The sequence below is a fragment of the Cucurbita moschata genome, unplaced genomic scaffold, assembly GCF_002738365.1.
Source record: "Cucurbita moschata cultivar Rifu unplaced genomic scaffold, Cmos_1.0 Cmo_Scf00021, whole genome shotgun sequence".
Classification (NCBI taxonomy): Eukaryota; Viridiplantae; Streptophyta; class Magnoliopsida; order Cucurbitales; family Cucurbitaceae; genus Cucurbita; species Cucurbita moschata.
Window position 1 is genome coordinate 825984 of NW_019268537.1, and position 12510 is coordinate 838493.

Genomic DNA, 12510 nt, shown 5'->3' on the forward strand with positions numbered 1-12510 from the left:
TTTTTTTTTTTTTTTTTTTTTTTTTTTTTTTTTTTTTTTTTTTTTTTGTGTAGGGCGAGTGACAAGTGCCAGAAGGAAAAGAGGAAGACTATTAATGGCGATGATTTGCTTTGGGCAATGGCGACGTTGGGATTTGAGGAGTATATTGATCCGCTTAAGTCGTACCTTACTAGGTACAGAGAGGTAAAATTGTTTCTAATTTTTAGCTTCTTTTTTTGTTTTATGTTTTCTTGCACCTCACATTTAGACTTAATTGTACACGGACATCACTTGTGCGGATTATTGTGGATGTCCATGACTATAGCAATTAGAGCGCTTCTCGCACTTTCGATTACTTTTAGTAATTGAGATTTGAGAGTGCTTCAACTGGTGGACGAGTGCTTAAAACTTTTCGCCGTTGATCAGTAAATGCTTGTATCCTGACGTTTTGAATGAATTTGGTCTGTTACGTTTTTTGTGCGGGTATATAATTTGTTTGATCTCATCACTATGATGTGCTTACATTTGTTTTCTTTTTTCCTTTTCTTTTCCTTCACTTTTTTTGGTGGGGGCAATGGTGTTGCTTCAGTTGGAGGTAATTGAAACGAGCTCTTAAACCTAGTATTCTAGTGTTTATTGTATCCCCCTAATCTGAGCTTTCTTTGAGAGAAAAGTATGGCTAAGCTTTTCTGGTTGAATGCAAACTTTTCCAGTGTGATGCTAAAGGATCTTCTAGGGGTGGTGACGAATCTGCTAAAAGAGATGCAGTTGGGGCCATGCCTGGTCAAAATTCCCAGGTTTAGTTACTTTTCGTAGAATCTTTGTTTACAGAAATTCTTTTTATCATCATGGACACATGAATTGATTTTTTTTTTTGCCCCTTTATATGTAATCATACCTTGATTTTGGTTCAACTATATGTGCAGCAATACATGCAGTCGGGAGCGTTGACTTACATTAACACCCAAGTAATAATCTCTCTTCTCTCAACTTGTCAACATGCTGTTCAGGAACGCCCTCTTTTTCATTGCTAATAATTGGATTGAAATTTGTAGCTGTTATTCACTTGTTATTACCGGCATTGTCTTTAATTTTGAATGTTGCTTAGAAGATGGACCCATTATTCTTTTTCCCTTATATATACATGTATCCTACCTGTTTTTGTTTTTTTTTTTAATTATTATTATTATAACATTTGCTTGTCATATGAAGTTAGCTTGTCTAGTAGGGTTTCATCCTAGGTGGTAGGTGACCAACATATGGAGATTGAATCCATTCCCCAAAGTCTATTTTGTTTTTTCCACATGCTCAATGTCACCAAGCCAACCATTGGTAGATGATATTGAAATGATATACTTTTAATGTTTATAAGAAGATATATTATTAAAGAAAAGAACTTTATTATTCTACCTTTCAAACATCTCATAGTCAAGAAAAAATTCTACACACTCTTTTTCCTCGGAGGAATTTTTAGACATTTAAATTTGTCCTACAGTATCATTGTTCAGAAAAGAAGATTTCATGATCTCAAAAAAAAGAAAGAAAGAAAGAAAGAAAGAAAGAAAGAAATCTGTATGAAGCTACTTTTCATTTGGAACAATGTCCTACATCTAGTTTAAGATTGTTTGAGATCTTGGGAACGGTGAGCTTGAAATTCCACTATTTATAACGATGTAAATATCTATATAACACTTTTTTTCCCTTGAATTTTCTACAGCTGTTCCTTGCCTGTTTGATCTAAATGCTTCACAATTGGGACAGTATTCTATCTAACATTTCTTGAATGTGATAGTTATTGGCTTGTCATTTTTTGAAATAATGCCTAATACTACTTTTTATTGGCCTTTCATTGTTCTTCTTTCTTAGTTTTCTAGGATGAAAAGAAAATGAATTGCATTAGTTTTCTTGCTACTTGTCATAATAGGGTTTTGTGTGAGAAGCATGTTTACCTCTTACGTTGATTCACTGCACTCTTTAGAACAGAAAGTAATTTGAATTGTACTATTTTCGCTATTTGTCCTAGTATAGGAAGATATGCCTGTTTACCTATCACATAGATTTCTAGTTGCAATGAAATATCTATGCTAGATGTTCTTCCCTTTAGTTGGTCATATCATAATTTCTTCTTTATGCAAGGATATTAAATCTTTTAATAAGGCGATGAAGATTTTTGAGTTATGGCGGTTGTGTAACTTTGTTTTTATGATTGTGGTTAAATGTTTAGTTTTGGTTAATTTGGCGTTAATGTTTTTTTTAAAAAAAAAATTATTTTGTTATAAAATATGACTTCCAATTTAGCAAAATGAAGAGAAAAAAAGAAAAAAAAGAACAGAATATGGGTTACAAAAGTTGGAAGGATTTAATCCCTAGATTCATTCCAAATATATTAGTAGAACTATCAAAAGAGCAAGACTTAAATATGGACCTCTACAAGGAGAATAAATTATTGGGAGCAGCTACCATGCTGAGGTTGTTACTCACATGAACATCAATTTTTGAGTTGATGTCTCATTGATGCAGTGATTATTAATTATGATGACATAATCTGCCTTTACTAACTTTGAGCTTGGTGGTTTGAAGAGCCAGGGTGTCCTAAAGGTTATGAGTATAAATCTTCATGGCGGCATATATGAACGAATGTCTTACGATCTCCTTTTTTTTTTAATACTAAAAATTGTGCGGTCTGCACAGTAACCCCTTGTTAAAATTGGTGGAAATCTGTAGATCGTCAGTATTGAAATGGGCTAGAATGAAAAGAAGTGTTGAAATATGAAATTTTAGTGGGTTTTTTATTTTTAGCATTTTATGCTCATTTAAACTTTCGACAAGTTCTTTAAATTGAGTAACATGTAGTTGATCGTCAATTTTCTCTTTTATTTGATTGAGATTTAAGCCCTTCCCAACTATCTCTGTGGATCATAAAGTTTCCTTTACGCCGGTAGTTTTGGATTATGAAATGTGTTTTGCTGGTTTTAATTACTAAGGTGAATTCTTAATGCAGTCTGAGGTGTCTACGTGAGGGTAACTCAAATGTTAATTTAATTTGGCTGTTTGATTTTTTTGCTTATTGGTACATTATAGTTGAGCAAATGGTTGTTTGTTTCCTCTATTGCAAATGCACAGCATTGATATCCATCTACCTATATCTATATATATTTCTTTCAAAAAGAAATTGTTTTATTGAGGTTAGTTGTCTGATAAATGTTTTGGCTGACTCTATTATTATTTTCCGGCATCCTATGTTTTGCAGGGACAGCATTTGATCATTCCTTCAATGCAGAATAATGAATAGGAGTCACCTGCATCCCACTTGGATTGCCTGAAATCTGAGGCTGGTAGAAGCGTTCAACGCCTATATAGAATCTTTACAATCGATTTGGCTAATTTATTATGATATGAGATGATATTGTAATCTATATTTTTGTGGTTTCTGTGTTGGTTCTGGATTTGATTTTGGTTTGGGCTTTAAGGTGGGCTTCGATTTTATTGATGCTCTCGTCAATTTGGGACCTTCAATTTAGTATAGTTGCTTCAGGAATTTGAAAACTGGAAATATTATTCTCTTTCCAACTTCTGTTGCTTTTGCTTTAATGACACTGGTCTCAAATGACTAAGAAAGTGCTACATGTATCCTCTCCTTCCCTTTTAACATGAATCTGTCTTCTCTCTCTCTCTCTCTCTCGCTATATATATATATATATATATATATCAAATCTGTTGGCTGATATTTGATCCGAATGCTTGACTGGAATCTGACTGTAGGTCAACTGCAAGTTTCTTTGACTTGGAGGGACAGATGGGGCGCTGTTGGTGGACACTGCAATCTTCTTAGCAAGCATCTTGCTCGGGACCCCCAATCCGAACCCAACAAATATTGAGGGAAGGAAAGCAAACCAATCAAAGCAGCTCAGCGATTCTCCATCCTTAAAAGAACTTTGGTAAGATCATATTATGCTTCACTTCCTCTTGACTAAAAGATCTGTGATTTGATTCTCAAGGCAACCAATATATATATATATATGAACTAGCATGCTTTGTTCAGGTTCTGAATAAGAGATTTTGGCCGAAGAGACTGTCAATTCAAAATAAAATAGTAGCTTATATATTGGATTTGAAATAGTATATGTAGGTCACCATTACCATTAGGGTTTACTTCAGTTAGTGAGAATCATTAAGAAAATTGAGGCATTTGATAAATGAAGATGCATGATGTTTTAACTTATCTGGAAGTGGAAGCATGGTTATTATTATCTGTAGTACTGTGCAAGAAGAAGCAGGAGCACGTGGTGGACATAAATCACCAGGCTAGAAGTCACATGACTAGCACGTGATATGAGATCACGGTCAGAGAAACATTATAGTGGTACCCTTCTCTCTTTCTCTCTCTCTTTTTTTTCTCTTTAAATGTGTTTCCATTTCATTAAAACCAGTGAAGATCTCCAATCTGTCAGTCCACTTAGGTCAAGCCAATTGGGGCAATGCTTTCCACAGACCCCCCACTTGGTTGGGTGTTTGGTACGGACTCATGAATCCCACAGCTGTGTTTCAAGTAATCCTTTCTTCTTCCTCTCCCCAAATTAACATTTTATCCCTCTTTGATTTGATTTCTTCTAACTTTTTCTTTTTTTTCTTTTTTGCTTCTCTCTCACAATTATTACTTTTCTTGCCTATTCTTTTTATTATCATCTATGGTTTATCATCAATGCCCAACTAAGCCTATAATTAAGGATTTTTTTTTGTATTTATATGGTACTTTTTAGAACTTAATAGGGCAATATATATATATATATTTTTTTTGAAGTATTTAGTAGAGTATGGTAATTTTGGTGGTATAACATCTATTTGGTGAAATAATATTTTTCAAAATAGGATCGATAGAACATAAATTGCATTTGCACTGATAGGTGATTAGATGAAATTGCATCTTCATCAATTTAGAAAATGATCATTCATCTCGTGTTTCAACCATCAAATTACCAAAAATTTTCTTTTGAAAAGGTGATTTCATAAGTTGAAAGCTATTGTAGTTTTAAGAATAGTAAGAATAGTCTTAAAGTGGATTCGAGCTTTTACAATATTTTATTTCTTTTTCCTAAATATCAACAAATTTTATCATCGTTTTTATTCTTTAGTAAAGTTAATTTGGCAAGCCAGGTTTGAGAAAAAGCTATTGGAGTAAATGTTTGATTATTATTTATTTATTTATTTTTAATTTTTAGAATCAACTCGGAGAATAAGGTGATTTTGTCCCATCTTTTATTAGTCGGTGTGTGTGAGCTTTGCTCCTACTAGCTCTATATTGCCATCAAGTCTATTATTGGTTATGTGATAAATTTCATCGTTTTAAATTTATTCTATGGTAAGATTAAAGCATAGGCTCGATTTTTTCATAGCTACAGCCTCACTTGCATGTACAAATCATATTGTCCATATTGTCCATAAAATGTAGTATCAACTTATAGATTCGCACTTTGCTTAACTAAATGCAAAGCAATGATTTATTGTGTAGCCATCACTAATAGATTATTATGAATCAAAGTACCTAAAGCTTCTAACATTTCTAATCTATGACATACACTTGTCGTTTTTAATATTTTTACTAATGAAAATAAATAAATAAATTATTCCTTTTTTTTATCCTCAAGTTTTAGATTTGGTTGCATTTATGTTAGTAAGTTTTCTCATTTGAGATTATCTCTGTTTTGGTTTCTATCATTCTCACTTTTAGTCGTTAATCTTTTATGTAGGACTCAATAGGTATAATATATATTTTAAATACTTTCATGTGTAAATATGTTGATTTAAAAAAAATTAAAGAAACTATGTAGAAAAAGTGTTATTAATTATAATTAAAAATTGATGAAAAAAAAAATTGAAGTTGTATTTTGTTATGATATTCTTGGCAAAAGACAACCAATCTTAAAATCATTCAAATAAAGCATTTAAAGTAGAAGGTTGCTGTTTGGTAGTTAGCAGAGAGAGAGAGAGATCCTCGATTTTTTAAAATGTCTATTTTGGCTAATTATTAAGCCATTATTTTGACATTAATCCCTTCACGAAATAAAATAGAAAATTTGGAAAAAAAGAATTAAATTTATAAAGAAAATAATAATTAAAAAAAACTACAAATAACAGAAATAGAGAACGTGTAGTGCACTGGCAATGGCTGGGGTCTGATGCATGGGATCGCATAGGCTCGTTTTTTCTTTTCCTTTTTTTTTAATGGTCAAAAATCAAAAAGTACCTTAAACAAATAAAAAGAAAAAGAAAAGAAAGGATGAATTTACGAAAATACCCATCCTGCTCTCTTACAGCTGGCCACGTTGTCCTATGCTCCCTCCTAGTTCTAGAGAGAGAGAAAGCTGACTGTGTATGTCACGTGGCATTTGTCACGTGCATTGTTATAATTGAAGGAACGAATGAATGAGTACAAGACATCCACGCGAGGCTGCCCGTATCTTTGTAGGGAGTGTCCATTTTGCTTCTCTCACTCTCTCTTCCTTTTATTTACTTCTTTATTTCTTTTTATCTTTTTATTTATTTTATCATTTTATAAGTTTATTCCTTAAAATCTATTCGCCCAATTATATATAAATTTTTTTATTTTATATTAAATTTATGAATTTGTTCCGGTTCAAAAAATAACTCAAAATTTAAAGTAAACTTTCATATTAAATATAAGGTTAGTTTTCGAACTTCAAACTATACAGATTTAACTCGTAACTCAAATTCTTTCTACATTAATTTATCACTTATCAATTTAATTTCGAAGAATAGAAATAAAAATTAAATTCTAAAATAATAATAATAATAAACAATATACAATATTATAAATTGTTTTTGTATTATATATATATATATATATAAACTTTTTATAATTATCGTCGAATTATGTTGATTTTAATATGTAATTTTAATTCTATTTAAACTAAATAGATTAAAAAAAATAAATGTGTTTAGCCTCCAGCTCGTAAATTTTGTTTTTATACAAATTTAAGCCTACAAATGAATGTTTTTAAAAAGTGGAATTCAAGAGCGGTTACATAACTTTTATGTTGTCACGTTGACTGTATTTTAGTGTATAATTTCATATTTTTTTATAAATTAATTTATTATTGAAAATATTTATCAAAATTATAAATAATAATAAAGGTTGGAGTTTATAGGCATTTTTTTGAACAAAGTTGTTAAAACCCCAACTTTTTTCATCCTAAAATCAAAATTTCCTAATTTTAACCCAACAAATATTAATTTCCATAACATTCAATTTTTAATAATATGGTTTTATTCTATAATTCATTAAAAAAAAACACATAAATACAGCTTTTTAAACAACTATTCAAATGAAAAATATTTAAATTATAAAAATTATAAGATTAAGTTTCACTAGACACAAAATAAATAATTATATATATATATACAGATCCACTATAAATAAAAATTTAGGAACACATTAGCAATTTAATCGTTAATATTGAATATTGATAAAGACTCGTGGAGATGGTGGTTATTAAACACGCGCCAAGTTGTTAAAAGGCTGAACTTTTATGGGACTAGGACAGCCAATTCAATTGCGAGTGGATACAAGTTTAATGATTAAGCGCGTGGGATTATGATTCCCTTTGCAACAGCTCATAACGTCCATCAGAAACGGTCATGCTAGCACATTGTTACTCGTCTGGCTTAGCTTAAATAATTTGTATATATATACTTATTTTTCAAACAAAATTCTATACTTCTTCGTGATTATATTATTCGTTATAATTAATTAATTATGAATGCACACCCCTCCTCTGGGTTACACACTCTTATAAAAATGTTTCGTTCTTCTCTCAAACTAACCAGTTCACTGACACACCGCGCGGTGTCTCATTTACAAGCCATTATGATCCAACATCCTGCTATGACTACGTCACCTAATTAACTTGAACTATTTTTAAAAATTAATAATCTACTTGAATTAAACTATTGTCATAAACCAATGCATGTCATTTTAAGATGTTTTGTGCTCACTCGTATGTATGGTAATAAAAATTTAAACAGATTACCTAATATATATAACTTTACACCAAAACATGCTTAATTTTAGACTTTTTATGATCATGTCACAAAACATGAAGGGTCGACTCATACATTCATGATCACTCTCGTTCAGATGTTGTATTGATTGGACATCTACTTTACTCGGACATCACAATATATTTTTTTTCCTTATGGATAAACAACGTACTGCAAATTTCAAACATTATGATCAACATTACCTGCCTTGGTTTATTCAAACCACCTCGATATATTAAAAATTCAAACTATATATATATAGATAGAGGATTAGTTAATTAAGTAAAAGCGGTAATTATAGGATTAGTTAATTAGGAGTATGTATAAGGAAAACCCAATATATGAAATTTAATTAGGTAATATATGGTTTTGATAGGCTGAGATTATTAGTATTTACTAATTGTAATCTGTAGGTAATTACCGCATTGATTGTCCGATTTAGTTAAAGAATTAAAATTAATTTAATCGAAATTAAAAAATAAATAAATAAAAAGAAATGGTTGTGTGTGTGTGTGTTGACGTTGATGAGATAGATAGATAGGCATAGCCAGGGTTGGGCAATTGCCTATCTGTCAGCCTCTCTGTCTCTCTGTCTTCTTCCATTTCTTTATTTCCATACCACTCTGTTATTCTTCTCCCTTCTCCCTTCTTATATAACCTTCTTCTTCTCTTCCCCACCACCATTTTCTCCCTCCTTCGCTTAATCACCGCCCATTCTTCAGCCATGTTTGGGGATACCACTTTGACCAAGGTGTTCGTTGGGGGCTTGGCTTGGGAGACTCCCAAGGAAGCCATGAGAGATCACTTCGAGAAGTTCGGTGACATTCTCGAGGCGGTTATCATCACCGATAAACTCACCGGCAGATCCAAGGGCTACGGATTCGTAAGTCTCAAGGAATTACGGATTTCTTTTTGTTTTTTTGTTGATTTTTGGCTTCATTGATGATTCTCGAGTTTGTTCTTGATGTTCTTGATGTTCTTGATGTTTTCGATTTTAGGTCACGTTCAAGGAAGCAGAATCGGCGAAGAAGGCTTGTGAGGATTCGGCTCCGATCATCAATGGCCGTCGAGCCAACTGTAATCTGGCTTCCCTTGGCGCTCGGCGATCCTCTAGGTCTGCTTCGGCTACTCCTCCGCAAGGTCCTCAACCAGGTTAACACACTCTTCTCCTCTTCTCTCTCGAAGAAGAAACTGGTCAGTTCAGTATTTGTGAATGGCATTTTCGTAATTAAGTTGGGGAAGATCTGAATATGGTTTGTGATTCCTTGAAGGATCAAACGGTGGTGCGCCGAGGACGACGTCAGCGGCAGCGGGAAACCACGTGCAGTGGTACTACCCGGCGGGGACTCATCCGACGGCGTTTCATCATCAGCCTCATCAGGCCGTCCCTTTCTATGGGTATACCACAAGATCCTATACACTCTTCCGTACTCTATTATTGCCCAGGGATTCTTTAGTATTATTTTTGGTATTTTCTTGTAAATCAACGTAAATTTCGTTTTCTTACAGATACTCCCCAAGCCCCACCTACATCGCCACCGATATCAGTTACAACCATGTCAGTTATTCCTTTATTTATTTAAATTAATAAATCAATTATTTCTTAAATATTTTGAAATTCATTAGACATTAGATTATGATTATTTTTTTTTTTATGTGATGAACAGCAGAAGGTGGGGTATATGAACGGCGGGCCTTACGCGCAGATATATCCGGGGCAGGCCATGGTGGGTGCGAACACATTGATGCCGATGTACCCGGTGTATCATTACCATCAATCACAGGCGATGGGGATGCCGGCACACATATTCCCGCCAAGTCCGACGGCGGCTGGGCCATTTGCGGGGGTTCCACCCACTTCCATTATGTCGAAACCCGCATCCGTTGGCCCCAACCCAGGTCCGTTTTCTCTTCAATTTCTGTGTTGAGTTATTGCGTTTTGTTGGGATGATAGAGATGTATAGAATTACTGCTGCTGTCCTTCGCCCATTGTTTTGCCTTTTGCATGATGTCCAGAAGAACACGGATTTTGGTCAATGGTCAAACGTTATTAACAAGAAAAGATAAAGAAAAAGAAAACAGATCAGACTCCTCCTCCTCCTCCTCCACGTGAAAGGGTAGTTTTAGTAAAAGGGTCTGTCCTCCCCCTCTGCCAACTTGCTTTCCTCGGACCCACGTGCAATTATCAAATTGATTGAGCATATTGTCGAGGTCTATCTTAACTAATTAAGGGGTTGATCATGAATACATCGTTAGTGCGAGGCCTTTCAAAACCACGAGAGGTTATACTTATGCTCAAAGTGGAAAATATCGTATTATATTTTGTTGAACGATGTAATATAATGATGATCATTAAACTGATATTACAAACAACAGTTTGCTTGGTTGTGGAATAATAGGTAGAGTTGGAGGAGGAGGATGCAGGGAATGATGATGATGGTGGTGGTGGTAAAAGAAGAGCAGAGAAGAATCAAGTATAAACAAAATGGGGAAGCAGGCAAGCAGGCAGGCAGAGGCTAAGGAGGGACATTTTTATTTATTTATTTTAAAAATCTGAACATCTCATTCTCTCGGTACATGGCAGACAAGGGAAAACAAAAAAAAAATAACAGAGTAGACAAGGTGACGCTGGGTGGGTGGGGGTGGGGGTGGGGGGCTGCTCAGAACTTACATTATTTTTAGGCTGATCTGTTGTAGCCCTCTCTTTCTTTCTTCTTTTAATTATAAACTCATTTTTGTTGCCATTATCTCTCCCCCAAACCCATCTCTCTTACTCTTATAAGCTCGAATCTCCCGTCTCCAATCAGTTCGACCATAGAAGCTTTCAACGTACAGATTAAAACGTCGAAATAACTCTTTGCTTACTTTAAGGTAAAAAGCTTGCACCTTGAAACCATGAATTATAAGATTATGTGTCAATTTTTGAGCTTGTGGTGCAGTGTTTGTGCTCAAATTTATATGATTTTGTTGAGTTTTCTAAGGTCATGCTTCCCTTTTAATGGTCATGTCGGTGGAAATTGATTGATTAATTATGGTATAAACTTAATTAAATTATAAAGTTTGTAGGAAAAGTGTGGTGCAAGTACCCAATGTCACCATTACAAAATAATTTATATTTATAGTATGAAGGACTGAGGCAAAGTACCAAATGCAAATTTCCAACTTACACAAAATCATTATTTGATTTGACATAAGGTGTCCCAACTATACTATTTCAAGTTATATGATATCCACATCAATTATATCTCTAAATTTTGCTGAATTTGTTCTAAAGTGTTTTTTCTTTTTGTATTTTTTTTTGCTGTTAAGATAATTGTGAGAATTACACCGTAATTGATGTGTAAAAATTGAAATGTACATGTTTACACTGTTCATAATTTCATTTTTGTAAATTGACGTGTTAGTTGATATACAAAAATTTAAGATAACTTACACGTTTAGTCCCTAATATTGGGGGTTTGTGTTAAATTAGTCTCAAAGTTTCAAAATTGAACGCTCGAGTCCCTAACATTTAGAAAATGCTCATTTTGTTGTATGAACTGACAAAATCCATTCAATTGTTAGTGAGGGCGGATGCGACATTTTAAAATTAAAAATATATTAGAATAAATGAAAAACAGTCCCTCTCTCTTGTTTTTTCCCCTTCACCCCTTCCTCATCTAATACAGTCCATAGCCACTCTCGAGTTAACTAAAAGCATTGTTCAACTTTTAAGACTCGTGCGCTCGATTAATAGGTCAAATGTTAAAACTCTCACTCCATATATTATTAAATAAAAAAAATTAGATACAAAATAGACACATTTTTAGAAAATTTTGTGGATTTTGTGGATAAAATGAAGAGGTAGTTGTAGATTTACGGCATAATTTTAACTGAACAAGAAATTAAGTTAAATAATACAATTAAAATAAATGATATATTGAAGAATAAATTTTAATTAAACAAAAAAAAAAAAAAATTTTTTATTAAAGCGTTCAGAATTTAGAGTAAGCTTTAGCCGCATCGATCACTGAAAGGTTAGAAAGAAAGTAGCATAAAAAAAGGATGGATATTTTTTTAATTTAATTTAATTTAATTTGTTCTTTTAAATAAATAAATAAAACAATAAAATTATTATTTCCAACTCTTTTGAGTTTCGAAAGCTTCCATCCAAAATAAATTTCAGGATCTCTCTCTCTAAAACCCAAACCCTCTCTCTTTCACACAGAAATTCCATTTTTCTTTTTTTCTGAGAAGATCCGGTGAGGTACACTCGTTTCCCTTCTCTGTTCATTGCAATTCTCTGTTTACCTCTAATTTAATGGTGTTTTATGTTTCGCAATAACCATATTTTCACTCTCGTCGGTTCTTAGATCCCGACTGGTTTTCTTAATTAGGGCTTATGCTGTTGTCTGAGTTTTTTTTTTTTTTTTTTTTTTTTTTTTTTTTTTTTTTTTTTTTTTTTTTTTTTTTTTTTTTTTTTTTTTTTTTTTT

General features: G+C 32.8%; 3 protein-coding genes and 1 long non-coding RNA gene across 14 annotated transcripts in view; all 4 read left to right on the forward strand.

The window, feature by feature from the left end:
* LOC111458667 (nuclear transcription factor Y subunit B-1-like) overlaps positions 1–3603 on the forward strand; it is a 4392-nt gene extending 789 nt beyond the window's left edge. For 2 of the 3 annotated variants that reach the window (XM_023101440.1, XM_023101442.1), the window contains exons 3-7: positions 54–183; positions 569–574; positions 693–776; positions 906–947; positions 3230–3603. In XM_023101440.1, coding sequence (XP_022957208.1) covers positions 54–183; positions 569–574; positions 693–776; positions 906–947; positions 3230–3271 — 304 coding nt within the window. In that variant the 3' untranslated portion in view covers positions 3272–3603. The remainder of the gene's footprint in view (positions 1–53; positions 184–568; positions 575–692; positions 777–905; positions 948–3229) is intronic. The other variant, XM_023101441.1, reaches the window with a different exon arrangement.
* A 73-nt stretch (positions 3604–3676) lies between these two features.
* On the forward strand, positions 3677–5487 carry LOC111458668. Its single transcript, XR_002713164.1, has 2 exons — positions 3677–3917; positions 4237–5487. It is a non-coding gene; the product is annotated as an uncharacterized LOC111458668 (long non-coding RNA).
* A 3148-nt stretch (positions 5488–8635) lies between these two features.
* Positions 8636–10852, forward strand: LOC111458665 (probable RNA-binding protein ARP1). Of its 6 annotated transcripts, none has more exons than XM_023101434.1 (6): positions 8636–8920; positions 9036–9189; positions 9309–9435; positions 9547–9595; positions 9708–9936; positions 10054–10311. In XM_023101434.1, the coding sequence occupies exons 1-6, from the start codon at positions 8762–8764 to the stop codon at positions 10089–10091; spliced, it is 756 nt and encodes a 251-aa protein (XP_022957202.1). In that variant the 5' UTR covers positions 8636–8761; the 3' UTR covers positions 10092–10311. The 6 variants fall into 6 exon arrangements, with proteins under 6 accessions (XP_022957202.1, XP_022957203.1, XP_022957206.1 ...); XM_023101435.1 differs by lacking the exon at positions 10054–10311 and adding an exon at positions 10437–10852 and having other exon boundaries at positions 8639–8920; positions 9705–9936; XM_023101438.1 differs by lacking the exon at positions 10054–10311 and adding an exon at positions 10414–10852 and having other exon boundaries at positions 8639–8920.
* A 1323-nt stretch (positions 10853–12175) lies between these two features.
* LOC111458663 overlaps positions 12176–12510 on the forward strand; it is an 8396-nt gene continuing 8061 nt past the window's right edge. For all 4 annotated transcript variants that reach the window (XM_023101427.1, XM_023101428.1, XM_023101429.1 and 1 more), the window contains exon 1: positions 12176–12283. The gene's annotated coding sequence lies outside the window, so the exon portion shown is untranslated. The remainder of the gene's footprint in view (positions 12284–12510) is intronic.

Coding starts and splice junctions, on each gene's coding strand:
- LOC111458665 (XM_023101433.1), top strand. CDS start 8,762: ATGTTTGGGGATACCACTTTGACCAAGGTGTTCGTTGGGGGCTTGGCT. Junction 8,921..9,035: donor GATCCAAGGGCTACGGATTC/GTAAGTCTCAAG, acceptor TTTCGATTTTAG/GTCACGTTCAAGGAAGCAGA. Junction 9,190..9,308: donor TCCGCAAGGTCCTCAACCAG/GTTAACACACTC, acceptor GATTCCTTGAAG/GATCAAACGGTGGTGCGCCG.